Source organism: Marmota flaviventris, chromosome 10 (genome assembly GCF_047511675.1).
Source record: "Marmota flaviventris isolate mMarFla1 chromosome 10, mMarFla1.hap1, whole genome shotgun sequence".
NCBI lineage: Eukaryota > Metazoa > Chordata > Mammalia > Rodentia > Sciuridae > Marmota > Marmota flaviventris.
The window spans coordinates 79,947,662-79,965,197 of record NC_092507.1 but is presented as its reverse complement, the minus strand read 5'-3'; the positions used below and the strand labels follow the sequence as shown (position 1 = coordinate 79,965,197).

Here is a 17,536-nt window from a genome sequence, read left to right as displayed (position 1 = left end):
GCCTGCAGGGGCTGGTCTCACAGGGGCACTGGCTCAGCCTTCTAAGGGGACTGTTTTCCTGTTGTGGTGGAAAACTCACTTGCTCCCCTTACATCTCCCCTCCTTTCCTGTCCCTGCTGATTCTCAGCTCTCACTGGGACAGTAACACTGGCTTCTGGTTGGTGCAGGGTGTTCAACCAGAGAAGAGAGGGCCCTGGAAAAGACTGAACCCCTAACAGAGGAAATGGAGGATCCAGACCACCCAGGAGGAAAGAATGGTAAAACCCTAATAAAGAGCAGAAGCAAGGGAAAGGCTGTGCACCCTTTAAAGGCCAGAGCAAAACAGCTCAGGATGGATGAAATGAAGCCCAGGAAACCAACTCCCTCTGTTGACCACTGTTGAACCTCATGTCCAGGTGCACGTGTGGGGAATGAATTGTTCAGCCCAGACATTAACGCATATTTCCTGGAGAAAGCAAATCCCGAGTCTGTAGTGTGTTTGTGCCCTTGTTAGGCAGATCTCAAGTGAGTTGTATTAATATGCTGACTTCCAAGGATTTAGCAAGAACAATGACTTGGGCCACTGGGACTTTAAGCAGACATCAGCAATAAAGAAAGACAAAAATAAATGCTTCTTTGTGAAGGGGAAAGAGTCTAGCGGAGCTTACTGCACTTCATGATTTACAAATCTAGAAGCCCATTCATTCAAACAATCAAAAGCCTTTCCTGACAGTGGAAGTTACCTAATCTTTTCTGGACTAAAAGGCCAGGTTCATTAGTCTGTGTCCCTGGCTCTGGCTGCTCTATCTTCCCTCTGAATCAATTCTGTGTTTCTCCCAAGGATTTTCAACCTTAAGCATGTGCATTTCTCTGGGGATGTTAGAGCTTAAAGAGGAACACAGCCTCTGACTTGGCCTGATATTGCTAGAGAAGATCCAGCCTCCACATACCCCAGATACCATTTCACAAAGCTAAAGTCAGAAGCCAGCAATTCCCCCCACAGAGCTGTTTTGCAGGCAACAGTGCCTCTGGAAGACCCTCATCCCAGAGTATATGACAAGGCTGAGACTGGGGGCTGGGGAGACTGGAGACTGGTTCCAACTCACCTACGGGCCAGGCCAGGAGGCACAGAAAGAAGAAGCAAGGGGTTTTTTTTTTGTTGTTGTTGTTTTTAATTTTGCAGAGAGCAAATGCCTAGACCTACAATATTCAGACAACCAGTGAAGTGTGCTATATAGAGTTAAACACCCTGCACCAACCAAGAAGAATGAGGCTGTGGGTAGGGACAAGGGCAAAGCATGATAAGTCTACATTGGAGAGGATAGAAAGGAGGACAAGGCTTGAGGGACAGTGCTGAGGAAGCGTGGCCCATCCTGGAGTTCCAAGGAGCAAGAAGTCAGCTGTGGTCAAAGTGGACTCAAAGACTCAAGCCAAGGTTGTCTGGGATAATGGTGCCTCCAGGAATGGACATGGGGAAGTCTGAAGGAAACCATTGTCTGGGGAAGAATATGAGGAGTCTGAGCTGCTACCAGAAATCCATGAGGAATCCCACAGACCACAGGAAACAAGGGTCTGGGACTGAAGACAGAGCTTAGGGCTAACTGTATGCATGGACCATGGATGCTCTAGGATGAACATGGGCTCTGGGTTCAAATCCCAGCTCTGCCACTTTTGAGCCCTGTGACCTTGATGTCTGTCTTGGGTTTCCTCACCTATAGAAATGAGCCTAATAATATCTACCAGGAGGGGCTGGCTGTTTTAAGTGTGAAAGGAAGTAATTCATGGAAAGCACTTGAAACAGTGCCTGGCGCAGAATAAGTGCTAAATAAATGTTCAGTACTATTATCTCATTGTTATTCTGCTTTTCCTTACAAAGGTCATAGCTGAAGCAAGGACGGGGTTGGGGTAGGGCAGGGAAATTATAGGCAGAAGACAGTGGTCTGAAGAAAGAACCGTGAGGAGCGTGTATGTTAAGGCACTGGGTTTATATCATGTTGTTTGTTTTCCTCAAGACTCCTTCTTTGAACGTGAGCTTCCAGGGCTGGTTCCTGGGGTATGTGTGAAGAATCTGGTAAAGATCTTTGAGCCTGGTACCCGACCAGCAGTGGACCGTCTAAACATTACCTTCTATGAGAACCAGATCACCGCCTTCCTAGGTCACAATGGAGCAGGGAAAACCACCACCTTGTGAGTTTTCTGGCAGAGGCCACACCACCCTGCCATTTTTTGGCTTTGTTCTTCCCCTGTTAGCTGCAATCTACTCTTTCTCACTGAGTTTTACTGACAAAATTCACTTTATATTTCTGGCCCTGAGAATTTGTAAAGGATATTTCAATAGTCAAAGCTCACTCACATTTTGGTTTTAATTTGATCTTCCTAAGAAGCAACAAGAGGGAAACAGAGTTAGTTTAGTGCTTGCTTTGTGTGTCAGGGAACTGCACATTCTAAGAGTTTAGGGGACTTTCCTGAAGCACTGAGTATAATGGTTACATGGTGACATGAGCCAGGTCATGCTGCCACAAACCACCTCTTGCTTCTAAAGCCTTGAGTACTCTCCCCTCTCCCCAGTCTCTTCAGCATCATTATCATCCATGATAGTAATAGTGTCATGGCCCTCGCCATCCCATGCCCCGGGTCTGTAGAGCAAGACTTATTTTTAAGGATTATTCCTTTTCCTGCCAGTTATTAGGTAGGTTTCAATATCAGCATGGGGCCCCCAATAAATGCTGGTCCCAGTTCTAGAGAAAGTACAAAGGACACAGTCTCTACATGGACCTGGGCTAGCAGCCTGGTAACTGAAGGCCAAATCCAGGCAAGACACAGGGCTGTGCATGAACCTCACACTTCTCTAAGTGGCCCAAGTGCCATCTGCTGAGGAGAACACAGCCACCAAGCTTTCCTATGCAGACCTCTCAGGACAACAGCCCATGTGATATGCAGTCTTAAATCCTTGGCTTCTTGCAGAGGCCTAGGAAGGAATAGCAAGTGTACACCCTACACAGGAATGTGCTCTTGGGCTGTTCTGTGTGAATGGAATGTGGGGCTGGTGCCATTATATTTGCTTTTGTTTTCCTCTAGTGGTTGAATGACAGAGATTCCAGCTTCTAAGTGTAAATTCAGATAGCCTGAGATTTTATCAGAACTCAGGAACAGAGCTGGGTGTGGCGGCAATAAATCGTCTGATTTCTTTTCTTATTAATTAATATGGTCAGAGAGCTGGACATATCATTCAGGCAGAACCCCAGAACTTCTCCCAGGAAAATACATTACTTCATCAGCTGCAGAAATACAGTTTCCCCTGGGGTCGAAACAGTGTTTAGTAAAAATGGTAATGATATTTTTTAGTTTTTCTTAATGCTGGTGCTGTGCTAAGTGCATCAGATGTATTAACTCTAATGTACCCAGACCAGGCACCTCAGCACATGGGGGCCATTATTTCCCACTTTACAAAAAAACATGCATCATTGCTTTTAGACTTTTTGTGTTTTGGCTCCAACAATGGTATTTTTGGTGGTGATCTGGCTTCAGTCAATTGATCAACTGGTACAGTGAATGCCTAGATGTGCCAGCTTCTCACCTCATTAAGGCCTTCCTGGTCTTGTAATGGTGACACCTTAGCTTGTCGATATCAGCAACTGCTCACCCAGAACGCAGAGCAGCAAGCCATACACCGAAAACCTTTTGTTGAGCTCCTCTGGCACCAGGGACTGAGGGCTGAATTAGAGCTGGGGGAGCTCAAGGCCTGCAAGTAAATGTTCTGAGGCTGAGAATCCCCGAAGTCCACTAGTGCTTGCCAGGGAGCTCCAGGGGATAAGGGGAAGCAGAGGGCCACATTTGCCTTCGTTCTCTGCTCCTCTGCATTAGGGCCTTGATGTACACACTGGTGCTAGTCTCTGTATGGGAAACTTTGGGTCCTGCTGCTAATGATGAACCTGAGTTTGATTCAGAGACATGAGCAGGAGTAACCATGAGAGTCCTCACCCTGGTGAGGACCCCCTCACACTGGCTGCTCTCCCAATGCAAGTTCCTAAGGACCATCTCTTCCACCCCTGCTCCTGCATTCTGCAGGTCCATCTTGACAGGTCTATTGCCGGCGACATCAGGGACTGTGCTCATTGCAGGAAAGGACATTGAAACCAGCCTGGATGCAGTCCGTCAGAGCCTCGGCATGTGTCCACAGCACAACATCCTGTTCCAACAGTAAGAAAAACAGGGGTGAGATGCCTCCATCTCCCATCCTCACTCCCGCCCCAGCACATATGTTCTCTAGAGTCTCGCCCAGGGCGCCTGGTCTGGGTACATGTGGTGATGCTCTTAGCTGATGTCCCCTTTGTTCACGGTTCTTGTCTGGCTTGCACTGAGAATTGTCCCTCTGAACATGGGACTGTGCCTTTGGTGTTCAGAGTTGAGGTCTCTCCCCTCAGAAGAGTGACACTCTTTTCTTTATGACAGTGGCTGGGCCCCCTGCTCAGCCCTGAAGTATTTCCCATTGGGGATCAAAGAGAGGAGAACCTGGTTCCTTTTCTTCTTCTAAACCAGGGCACTAAGGATTGACTTTCAGAACATTTGGAGCACTCTTTTTTTTTATTTTTTTCAATTCAAATATATTTTATTTCTTACCTAAAAATCTATATATTGTTAGATATAGTGTGAAAGCATATAAATAAGTATATATTTAGATATAGTCATATGAAAGAAAGGGAGGGAAGAAGTAAGAAAAGATAGCTAAACAAATAGAAGAAAATAAAAATTACAAGTAATTTCACCATGCAGAGACAACTATGGTTAACACCTGGGTGTATAATTTTTCAAAACATTCTCTTACACATGCATAGACATATATACATTCTTTGAAATTATAAAGAAGAAAAAAACTATGCATATAATTTTGTAACCTGACTTTTTTAGAAATGTGATTGCTTTTTTTAACCTAAGATATGAATATCTTTTCATGTCATTACATGTTCCTTTATAAATTAATTTGCAATGTTTACATAATATTTCATTATAAGATGAACTATTAAGCCAAGCTCTCTAATAGATACTTAGGCCAGATCTGGTGTATGTTTTGCATTTGTATCAGGAACAATACCTCAGTGAACTTGTAGCATTTTGATTGTTGCATTTTTTTTGTTGTTGTTGGTCATCTTGAATTATTTCTATAAAAAATAAGTTACTAGAAGTCAATTGCTGAGCCCATTGCTTTCCTTGTTCTGTCCTGGTAGCCTCACAGTGGCTGAGCACATCCTCTTCTATGCCCAGCTGAAAGGCAAGTCCTGGGAGGAGGCCCAGCTGGGGATGGAAGCCATGTTAGAGGATACAGGCCTTCACCACAAGAGGAATGAAGAAGCACAGGATCTTTCAGGTGCTTGGTGTTGGAAGGTGACAGGGCCAAGGATGGCACATCCATTGCTTCTCAGTGCACCTAGGAGGCCAGGGTTGGAGAAACTGGAGGAATTGGGGTGGGAGTGGGGGTGGGGTGCTTGTAACAGGAAAGCACCTAAGAGTTGGAACACTCTGTGAAGCTACTCTGACAATCTAAGAGCAGCTGCCCTTGGATCATTTGCCACATGGAATTCTGTCTTGCAGTCAGCCTGGACTTTATTTGTTCTGATGTTTATATGTTTGAACTAAAGTGTGAGAAGAGAAGTCTTCCAATGATCAGGTTCTTAGCAGTAAGGGTCTTTTTTGCATTTACAAGGCTTCCCCTCAACTCCAGTAGAGTTCTGAACTCTCTCTAGACCTCTCAGGAGACAGCATCAAACCCCTGCCAGATTTAAGGTGCCCCCATATGCTGGCATCAACCCTGGCCTTTTCTCTTCCTGGGCTTTTTCTCTTCTTTTTTTTTCTCTTTATCCTCCCTGTAACCCCCCATCCTCCTGGGCCTCCAGGTGGCATGCAGAGGAAGCTGTCCGTTGCACTTGCTTTTGTGGGAGATGCCAAGGTGGTCATCCTGGATGAGCCCACCTCTGGGGTGGACCCCTACTCCAGACGCTCCATCTGGGACCTGCTCCTGAAGTATCGCTCGGGTAACAGCCACTGCTCAGTGCCTGGTGCTCTCACTGGGGCTTTCCCTGTGGGTCCTGCTCTCTCATCCCTGGTGTTTTGCAGCTGAGTATACTAACAGCCTATTAAAAATCCTGAGATTTTTAATAAATAAAAATGGAGTCACTGGTAGCAGCCTACTTCCCCAAATATTCTAGAAACCTATCTCAACCTCTAGTCCTTCTGTCTGGAACATTGGGTGCAGCTCTAAATGAAATTCCCATCTAGTGAAGGAGACTTGTACAAACAAAAATAAGCTCCCTAGCTGTCAGGTGACCACTGGGAACCAGGTGCCAGGGCAGTGTGCTGGTGGGTGCTGCAGAGGGACATGTCTCAGAATGGGACCTGTTCATCCCTGTCCTGGCACCTTCCAAAGGGCTCAAATTCAGAAGAGACAGCAGGCAGGGCTCAGAGTGCCCATTAAGATGACAGTGTGGCTGGGCACAGTGGCACACACCTATAATCCCAGTGACTCAGGAGGTTGAGGCAGGAGGACCATGAGTTCAAAGCCAGCCTCAACAACTTAGTGAAGCCCTAAGGAACTTGGGGAGACCCTGTCTCAATGAAATACAAAAAATCATCTGGGGATGTGGCTCAGGGATTAAGCGCCCTGGGTTTGATCCTCTGTACATGGCGAGTTGGGGATGGGAGACAGTGTGTTTCAACCCTGTGTGAACTCAAGATCTACCCTCTGTTTGCGTTGTATTTCCACAAGCCATCCTAAAATTCTCATTATTATTTTATTTTAATGACATCATCTCCAATTAAGAAAAGTGTGTTTGTGTGTGTTCTTTACAAAGATTATCAGTGCAATGCTTAATGATCCAGAGAATGTACACATGGAACTTAGATGCTGACTGACAGTAATGAATGTGTCCCATGCATGGTGATTTATTTGAATTAAGCCCTGTGCCTGATGAAGAAATATGTATGTGACAATGCTTTATGGTGTGCAGTTGATATCATTATTATTTCTAATGTCCTGGAGGAATTAGTACCTGTTTTTATTTGTTATCTCCCAATTTTCACCCTGGCCAAGGACTGTCCAATGATTCCCCTGCCCTGACCCCCCTGCAGGCAGAACCATCATCATGTCCACTCACCACATGGACGAGGCAGACCTCCTTGGCGACCGTATTGCCATCATCTCCCAGGGAAGACTCTACTGCTCGGGCACGCCACTCTTCCTGAAGAACTGCTTTGGCAAGGGCTTCTACTTGACCTTGGTTCGCAAGATGAAAAACATCCAGAGTCAAAGAAGTGGCTGTGAGGTACATGTCTTCCTGGGAAGGAGCCCATCCTGGGTGAGAGGGAACACAGGGCAGGGGGCGGCCACTCCAGACATTTCTACCCACTGGAGCCCTAGCTGTCAGAACCAGCTTCTTTGTTTCTGAGACCATTTGCAGGAGATTTTGATAATTACGTCCTGAACCCCCTCCTACAGAGGTGTGTCTCCCAAAATGAAACAACTAGTTTTAAAAAACTAAAATGATTTCGCACCAATATCCCAACCTGTGGATAGGTGGTTAGATGCAACCTGGAAGCATCTTATCCTGCAAAGTTGAACTGCTTGAAGAGTTATGAGCTGGGGATGTAGCTCAGTGATACAGTACTTGACAAATACGTATAAGGCTTGTGGTTCAATCCCTGGGACTGCCCCACACCTCCCAAAAATAGTAGATGTTTAAAGCTTCCTTTTTTAAAAAAAATTTTTTTTAGTTGTATATGAACACAATACCTTTATTTTATTTATTTATTTTTATGTGGTGCTGAAGATCAAACCCAGTGCCTCATACTTGCAAGGCAAGTGCTCTACCCTTAGCCACTACCCCAGCCCTGAAACTTCCTTTTTTAATCCCCAAAATTCACATTTCCTAATTAAACCTGAATTCCAGTAATAAATGAAAGCTAAGGAAACTCTCATTGGGAACTGTAACCTAAAATTGATGAAGCAATCTGGGCATGGTGGCACATGCCTGTAATCCCAGTAGCCCAGAAGGCTGAGGCAGGAGGATTGCAAATTCAAAGCTAGCCTCAGGAATTTGATGAGACCCTGAGCAACTTAGCGTGACTCTATCTAAAAATGAAAACATAAAAAAGGACTGGGGATGTGACTCAGTGCTTGAGCACTACTGGTTTCAATCCCTGGTACCATAAATAAATAAATAGATTTGTGAAGGGGAAAAAAATGCATAACCTGCAGAGACCACTTAGCATGTTAGGAGACCTTGATCCAGAAATGGGCTGGGAAGTGTACAGACTGTATCATGGGCAAATTACTTCTTTGCTGTTATTTTTCCCACGTGGAAAATGCAACTAATGATCTCTGCTTCTGCTTCTTAGGGATGTAGTGGAGATATATGAGATAATTTATCATGAATGTGCTCTTGAGAACAAACATTGCTCACATTCAAATTGTCACAAGCATTATATTGTAGGATTATTTATGCCAGTGGTTAAAGTGTCTGGCTGCTGTGGGCTTCCTGTCTTGGGTAGATTTCCACAGACCAGTGCATGTCCATGGGGAGGGAGGAACAGAATGTGAGCAGAACCTACAGCTGTCACTTGATTAATGATAAGCCAAAGAGATCCTTTGAGGTTCTGCTTCTCCCTGACTCACACACTCTCCAAGGTAAAATATAGTGGCTACACCCTCAAAATGCTCCAGTGAATTAGTAGGTTAAACAGTGCAGGAAAAAACATAATTGGTGGTGAGAAACAAACCAAGCAGGTGGTGACAGCTCTTGGCATCAGAGAGATGCTATTGTTGAAGTGATGTGTACCTTGTCAGTCATTCCTGTCCATCCATTGTAGGGCACCTGCAGCTGTGCATCTAAGGATTTCTCTGTCAAGTGTCCAACCCACATTGATGAGATAACTCCAGAGCAAGTCTTGGATGGTAAGGGCTGGGGAAGGCTATGTATTTCCATTTTAGTCTAGTGATCATCACCTGGTGTTGCTGGGGGTGTCCTGTCATGTTGTACTAGAATGGGAGCAAAGAGAACATTTGTACTTCTGGAGGGCTGGGAAGGGGGCGTGGGGGCAAGGTCATGCAATTGCTCATCTTTTTATTTTTTAGCTTCTTTCTCCTCTTTCCTCCATTCTCCATGGCATTTAAAAATCATGCACCACTCTCTCCCTTTAATGAGGAATTCCGTATGTTCACTCTATGCCCTTTCCCATATGCAGCCTCCATTCCTGAGGTCCTCCTACCCAGGCTCCAGGGAATATTCCTTCCTGTCTGGAGAGATCCTCTTGTAAAGGTGCACCTAGCGCCCTCTGGTGGAACCACAATGATGCACAGCTCTTACAGTGAACTTTCACTAAGAGATGGCCTGTATGGACGGTCTCCATGATGCCCCACACTCCTGTTATACTCTAACTCTCCCCTTAGCTTCCCAATTTTCCAGAGATTCTCCCCTTAATGAGGGTGCATTGAAGCTCTCAGGGACTCTCCCTCACCCCCAGAGATTCAGTGGAGGCCATCACTGTATACACAATCCCTCACCTCCTAGGATCTGAGCTCTAGGATCCAGAGAACTTGGGACACTGTTTCCATTCTTCACTGATGCTCACCTCCCATGCCTTCCTTGGGAAGTCTCTGCAAATGGAATATCACATACCCTAAAATCCTAAGTAGAAGCAAAATTAAATTTAATGTACTATCCCAGGTTAATGAAGTTTCCTATTTAGCATAATTTTTTTCTAAACCTACAGAATTTACTAAGTGAAATCTGATGAGACAAGAAAGCCAGACAATTCTTATATACTATGTTTATAACTTGAGGGGAAATACCCAGAGTTCCACTGCTAATATTTACTCCCCACACTCTGCACTGACAGAGCCTGGGATGAACAGAAAACATCTGTTTAGGGTGACGTCACTGTTCCTCATGCCTTGCCTGCCTTGCTGAGGGTATCCCAGCTTTCTGAAGCTTCCTCCTCAGAATGCTGGTCAAGAATTTGATTTTATTTTAATTAATACTAATATTTTTAGTTACTGTGGACCACCAAAAATCCAAGTTGGAAACTAGGGCCTGTCTGGCTAGGATGATGTATTTAATTGTTATTTTATTTCCCAGTAAAGGCTTTCTTTGACTAGAATAGGGATTCTTTGAATTGTAGGAAGTGCTGTAAGAAGTTGTGCCCGAAATAAGGGAGGGGAGATACTTTTAATCCCAAGGTAGCTCCTTGGATGGCTCCCCTGCCACCCACATACCCCCTCATGGACCTCGCAGCCAGAGCTGAGAGCACTGCTGGCTGGTAGGGCTCCCTCTGAAAGGCTGGCACATGGTTCCTGGGAATCCAGTGACTTCAGGTTCCATTTCCTTCCTAAGAGAACACTGAGCATGACCCCACAGAGCCACTAGGGCAGAGCAGCTTCCTTATGTAAAGAACTACCCAGCCTCTGTCTGAAATGACCCGAGAACCAAAGATGACCAAGTCCGATTTGCAAATTTGACATAAAATAAAACTTTCAATCCAGCTAGGCAGAAACGTTTTGATTGAAAGCCATGAAAGTCCTCCAAAAAGGTCTCTTTAAAACAAAGAAAGAAAAGAATCCCCTGGTGACCCTGAATCTCTAAGAGAACTGCTTTCTAAAGAGTCACGTTCTGAGTTGCCAAAATCCCTTTTCCTTTGACCTGCCTATCAATGTGCTGGGGAACTGTCTCTTCAGGTGCATGCTTTGAAGTTACTTAAATTTAGTTTTTAATTTTAAAGTAACATATGCTTGTGCAAAAAAAAATCAATTCCAACTGTACAAGGGCATCAAGTAAATTCTCAATGACATTTGCCCACAGTCCCTGCTACACATTGCACATCCCACTCCACCCCAGCCTCTCTCCGTGGCTTCTCAGCTTCCTGAAATTCCTGAGAGCTGGGTGTTAAGTTTTGTTTTGTTTGAAGAGGCATGTGCAGTCCCAAGGGAAATGATGCAGCCCTCCAAGGAGTTAGGTCAGGCACGGGTGTGTAATTTAGGAAGGGGGCTTCTCACTCATTTTGGTCACCTGTTCTAGGCATGCATCTTGGGTAAGCTTGGTAAGCTTGGGTAAGCTAGCTTGTGTCCTACCAGGAAAATGGAAGCAACTCTGACTTAACTCTTACATTTTCAGTGAAATGGAATGAGCAAAGAGCTTTCTTCCCTGAGATGATGTCCTGATCGCTATAGCAGCTAACAGTCACCTGGTGGAGTGGTGGTGGGGATGCCACTCCAAGTACTTTATGTGTATTATCTCATGTAATCCTCACAACAAAGTGGATACTGTTATTTCTCCCTTTTCACAGATGATAAAATTAGGATAGGACCTCTCCAATATAGCACAGCTTGAGGTGACAGAACATTTGATAGAACAAAGGAGGAAACTGGCACAGGGACATTGCATGACCTCCCAGAGGCTGTATGGCTAGTCAGTGGGGAACAGGCTCACTTCCAGCTCCTTTCTCCTCTCAGAAGTCACTGCAGGCCAACTAGCTCAAAACAGACTTGATGAGTGTCAGTCCTCTGAAAGAGTCACTACTGAGTCACCAAATGCCCCTTTCTCAAATGGGAGGTGGAAGAAAATGGAATACCTCACAGTCTCACAGTCTTCTGGATTCTGGAGAATAGAGTTGACCTCAATCTTTTTTCTTGTGCTAGGGGATGTGAACGAGCTGATGGATGTGGTTTGCCACCATGTTCCAGAGGCAAAGCTGGTGGAATGCATTGGTCAGGAACTCATCTTCCTACTTCCAAATAAGAATTTCAAGCAGAGAGCATACGCCAGCCTTTTCAGGGAGCTGGAGGAGACGCTGGCCGACCTGGGGCTCAGCAGTTTCGGCATTTCTGACACTCCCCTGGAAGAGGTAACACAGATATTCCAGCTGGCTTCTGTCAGGTACCAGAAGAGGCAGTTGTCTGTGAAAGGCTAACACTATAGTGAAGTTTTATAGAAGTAAAAAGGCATAATTCCCCACCCAAGCATGGCAATTATCCTCATTTTTGGCTTACTTCCTCCTGCTTCTGTCCTCATGCATACATATTTTACGTAGTTGTGCTCACTGTATGCTTGCATTTTTGCATTTATAGATTATGTTCTTGAATCAAGACCATATTGCATTTTTTTCCCCATTATGAAGCAATACCTGACAAAATGGACCCTGGTTAGATTTTTCTGAGAGTAGGAATGCCTACCAAATTCTCTTTTATTTCTTGACAGATTTTTCTGAAGGTCACAGAAGATTCTGATTCAGGACCTCTGTTTGCTGGTATGGTATTGGGGTATGTGGCTTGCCACTCTCTTCCCCACACCCAGACTCTGTCTTGAAAGTCTAAAGGAAAAGTCACAAAACAGCCACACACACAAATTCTCCTCTATAGTGTTTGACCCCCAAATAACAGGCATTTTGTATTCTTGGTGCCTTGAGATAACAAAGGAATGAGAGACTGAATTAGGCCTGGGTAGGAACATTCCAGATGAATCGGGGTTCTCATGGAGGTCAGATTGTTACTTTCTCTCCAGACTTATTCTACATCCTCAGCCTCTTGTTCTGCCATGTGGCCATTCTCATCTCTCATCCACCAGGTCTCTGATCCATTCTTGTTGCATGAGTGACAGCTAGCAAAGTCCTTTGAGATAATGGTGACTGTTAATACAACCCAGATGCCAGCTAGATTCCTCTGGTTCCTGAGAGATAAAGACAAAATCACTGCAAACCCTCAGTTGGTGACATATGGACTTTGAATATGTGGGGACCAGAATTCCTGTGAATTCTGGGATACCCTTCCACATGTGTAAGGCTGGAATCCTTTCATGATTTTTAACCAAACCCAGAGATCACAAGAGGCATTGTGGGTGGAGTAGGCTCTACTGTAGAGAAAGATGGAGAGATGGAAGTGCAGGGGAGGTGACTCATCTGCCCCAACACAAACCACCTGTGATAGAACAAGAAGCATCCACCTGGGCTTTTAGAGCTCTCTTGCTAGGCCCCCTCTCCTGTTCACAGGCAAAGATGGGCAGCAATTCTCCTTTGCTGCCTTGGGCTCCTGAGACTACCTGTGCTACTGCTTATCTTCTCCTACCCAGTGTGGCACATCATGGTGTTTTCCCATGCAGAGTTTTTTCCCTGTAGGAGTTCTGGTACCAGTTTGTATGATAATATGGTTTTCAACTTACTTCTAAGTGATCCCAAGTGTTTATCCTAGTTTTGCCTAGAACTATGACCACACGTACCAGGCCATATATCATGGCCCAAAGAGATGGTCATCATGACACAGTGTGTGGGGAGGGGCTGTCCTATGGGGAGGAGAATAGCAGTTCACCAGGTTTTCTTTGAGCCTTGTGGATACAGAAATTGATACAATTTATCCCAAAACAAAGACTTACATTAACCAAGATCAGAATGCAAATATGCTAATTTTTGTTAAAAGTCATGCAGAGTTGAGAAGTTAGGGCCATTTATCTACACAGAATACTCCTCTTTAATAATTATTCTATTTGAAAACTGTTTGGTCAGTAGAGACTAGGATATTTCAAAGAGACAGTCAAGGGTAGAGGTTAAGAGTGAAGCAGGCCAAACATCAAACCTGAGCTCCATAATTTGCTAACTGAGTAGTTTTGGGTAAGTTCTTAGCCTCTTTGTACCTAAGTTTCCCCATCTGCAAAATGAGGATAATACTAGCACCTATCCTTTAGAGTAGTAGAGAGAATTAAATGAGATAATGCATGTCAAGTCTTAGCACCACATGTGATCTCTAATCAAGATAGCGACACTCTCATGTCAGCATCTACAAGTCACCTCTTACCTCAGACTCAAGTCACTCTTTATACTTGACAAGCACCTAATATCCACTGTGTTATTTGATTATTATCACAATCTCCTGAGGCAGGTAGGGCAGGGAAGCTGAGCTCACAGAGGTTGGGTGACCTTCCTAGAAACACACAGGCTTCTGGGTCTTACTCTCAAAGCTAGAATCCTCAGTTCTCTATTCTCACTAGCTGCCCCCTTACACACACACTTTTCAGATGGCAAAGTACATTTGTTTTAGATTAGCTCAGTTTTAGAAAATGACATTTTCTGATCTTGTCCCCAAAGTCTGAAGTAACCCAAAACACCAAAAGGTCAGTGCCATTTCTGAAAGAGTAGTTCAGAGCCAGAGACTACTGGAGAGCAACAGAAACCAGCTGAACAAGTCCAGAGCCCTTCAGCTCTGGTGGGGGGCAGGGGGGCGGGCATGGGGGATAGTAGGCTCCAGTCTGGTTGGGGCCATCAGAGGACTGAGATGAGTCAGGCAGCAAAGGGGAGAAGCAACAGGGATCCCACCCCTGCAGAGATCAAATCTGGGGAGCCCAGGTCAGGAAGAGGAGGATGCAGAACTGAGACTCTGATGCCTGGAGGTCAGTGAACCTACAGAACTTCCCCCACCTCTCTACGTGTAAGGGCTGGGGCTTCTTGTCACTAGGGCTGTCACATCCCAGGCCTGGTACTTCATAGGTCCCCCATGAATGTTAGGCAAATGGATGACTGGGCTGATCCAACTATCTACAATTGCCCTTGTCCTGGAGAACTTGAGGCTGTTAAGAAAGTAGCTGGGGACCAAACAGTGGTCCTATAGACTCTCCATGTCCACAACAGATGTTTTGCAAACAAATAGCAATTAGTCACTATGAACTATAAAGTAAATAGCAACTTGCATGGTTTATAAAGCACAGTTACATGTGTTATCTCATTTAATCTTCAAAGCAATTTTATGACATGTTCTCATTTTCATTTCACAAATGAGAAAATAGATTCACACAGATTGAGTCACTTCCCCAAATGTATGCATCTTGTAAGAATCAGGATCACCCCCAGATCTGCTAACTCCTACTTCACTGGTTTCTCTACTTCTCAGTGCCCTCTAAAAATTCAGAAAGAACGAAGTTGACTGTAATTTTTTTTTTAATTTTTTATTGTTGGCTGTTCAAAACATTACATAGTTCTTGATATATCATATTTCACACTTTGATTCAAGTGGGTTATGAGCTCCCATTTTTACCCCATATACAGATTGCAGAATCACATCAGTTACACATCCATTGATTTACATATTGCCATACTAGTGTCTGTTGTGTTCTGCTGCCTTTCCTATCCTCTACTATCCCCCCTCCCCTCCCCTCCCCTCCCCTCTTCTCTCTCTGCCCCCTCTACTGACATTCATTTGTCCCCCTTGTATTATTTTTCCCTTTCCCCTCACTTCCTCTTGCATGTACTTTTGTATAACTCTGAGGGTCTCCTTCCATTTCCATGCAATTTCCCTTCTCTCTCCCTTTCCCTCCCACCTCTCATCCCTGTTTAATGTTAATCTTCTTCTCATGCTCTTCGACCCTACTCTGTTCTTAGTTACTCTCCTTATATCAAAGAAGACATTTGGCATTTGTTTTTTAGGGATTGGCTAGCTTCACTTAGCATAATCTGCTCTAATGCCATCCATTTCCCTGTAAATTCTATGATTTTGTCATTTTTTAATGCAGAGTAATACTCCATTGTGTATAAATGCCACATTTTTTTATCCATTCATCTATTGAAGGGCATCTAGGTTGGTTCCACAGTCTTGCTATTGTGAATTGTGCTGCTATGAACATCGATGTAGCAGTGTCCCTGTAGCATGCTCTCGCCATGCACAAAAGTTAATTCAAAATGGATCAAGGAGTTTGATATCAAATCAGAGACATGCCGTCTGATAGAAGAAAAAGTTGGCTACGATCTACATACTGTGGGGTCGGGCTCCAAATTCCTCAATAGGACACCCATAGCACAAAAGTTAATAACTAGAATCAACAAATGGGACTTACTCAAACTAAAAAGTTTTTTCTCAGCAAAAGAAACAATAAGAGAGGTAAATAGAGAGCCTACATCCTGGGAACAAATCTTTACTCCTCACACTTCAGATAGAGCCCTAATATCCAGAGTATACAAAGAACTCAAAAAATTAGACAATAAGAGAACAAACAACCCAATCAACAAATGGGCCAAGGACCTGAACAGACACTTCTCAGAGGAGGACATACAATCAATCAACAAGTACATGAAAAAATGCTCACCATCTCTAGCAGTCAGAGAAATGCAAATCAAAACCACCCTAAGATACCATCTCACTCCAGTTAGATTGGCAGCCATTATGAAGTCAAACAACAACAAGTGCTGGCGAGGATGTGGGGAAAAGGGTACACTTGTACATTGCTGGTGGGACTGCAAATTGGTGCAGCCAATTTGGAAAGCAGTATGGAGATTTCTTGGAAAGCTGGGAATGGAGCCACCATTTGACCCAGCTATTCCCCTTCTCGGTCTATTCCCTAAAGTTGACTGTAATTTAATTTAATTTTTAAGTACACTTAAAATATATTCCCTTAAGTAATAAGTGAATGTATTTTGTTGTTTAAAAATTTAAATACCCAAAAGGCTGAAATTCTCCTCCTCACGCACCCCCATCTGACCCAGTGGTATCAGTGGTACCTCTGTTGACATGGTGTGCATTCTTTTAGACAGTAGTTATGTGTGCATATACTTAAGATGTCATGAACTTTCTAACATAAACATGAACTTATTACACAGATCATTCTGCACCTTATTTTTTTTTGTACTAAGTTGTTTTAGATCTCTATGTCAGTGCATTCAGAGATATTTTCTTCTCTTTAATGATAAAAGAGAATTTTCAAGCAATTTCAGGTAATTTTACCTGTTCAGAATCTGCACTGTAAATGGATTTTTAAAGAGATTTTTAATCTGCCTGGTCTGGTATTTTGTTGCTGATCTAGAATGAAGGGGAAATCAATGTTGCAAGAAAAATGGCACATGAGGTCCAGATCTTGTCTGGCTTTCCAAATTAATAATTTGATCTCCCAAACAGATGGCACTCAGACGAAAAGGGAACATGCCAGCATGCGACATCCCTGTTTGGTTCCTAGTGAGAAGACCCAGCAGGCTGCCCAGAGCTCCAGCACCTGCTCCCCAGTGCAGCCTCCCCTGGAGCCACAAGACAGGGGCACAGTACTCAACACTGGTCTGCGACTAGTCCTCCAGCACGTGCAGGCGCTGCTGATCAAGCGGTTCCACCACGCCACTCGCAGCCGCAAGGACTTCCTGGCCCAGGTATTCCCAAGGGCTTCTTCGGCTGTGCTCTTTCACTCTGCCCAGGACCCAACAGGCCCGTGGGTACAAACACAGCCCGCAGCACCCTCTTTACATCCTGCCTACTTCACTTTCTCCCTGCCAAACCTTTCTTTTGATTCAGAGCCATAAAAGCCTTCTTTATGAGAACTGAACCTCCCTCATCAAAGAAAATGAAATAGCAGTGAATATGCTAATATTGCTCTTCTTTATTACAGAGAAAGGCAAAGTCATGTTTTCACTCCTTTTTACAGTGACACTATATATGTGCAGGTCATTCTCCTCATTTTTCTTTTCCTATTTTTCATTCAGAAAAAGAAATTCTGCTTCAAAGAATGGGAAGTCATGTGATTTGCTCTTTGAGTTGACCTTTAGCCTCTGGTTG

At 44.3% G+C, this 17,536-nt stretch overlaps 1 protein-coding gene across 1 annotated transcript in view; it reads left to right on the top strand.

The window, feature by feature from the left end:
* Abca4 (ATP binding cassette subfamily A member 4) overlaps window positions 1-17,536 on the top strand; it is a 157,365-nt gene that overhangs the window by 72,901 nt on the left and 66,928 nt on the right. Inside the window, exons 18-27 of the mRNA XM_071618614.1 lie at window positions 168-257; window positions 1,992-2,166; window positions 4,048-4,179; window positions 5,205-5,344; window positions 5,871-6,008; window positions 7,102-7,295; window positions 8,839-8,923; window positions 11,663-11,868; window positions 12,222-12,270; window positions 16,892-17,133. Of these exons, the coding sequence (XP_071474715.1) occupies window positions 168-257; window positions 1,992-2,166; window positions 4,048-4,179; window positions 5,205-5,344; window positions 5,871-6,008; window positions 7,102-7,295; window positions 8,839-8,923; window positions 11,663-11,868; window positions 12,222-12,270; window positions 16,892-17,133 (1,451 nt within the window). The remainder of the gene's footprint in view (window positions 1-167; window positions 258-1,991; window positions 2,167-4,047; window positions 4,180-5,204; window positions 5,345-5,870; window positions 6,009-7,101; window positions 7,296-8,838; window positions 8,924-11,662; window positions 11,869-12,221; window positions 12,271-16,891; window positions 17,134-17,536) is intronic.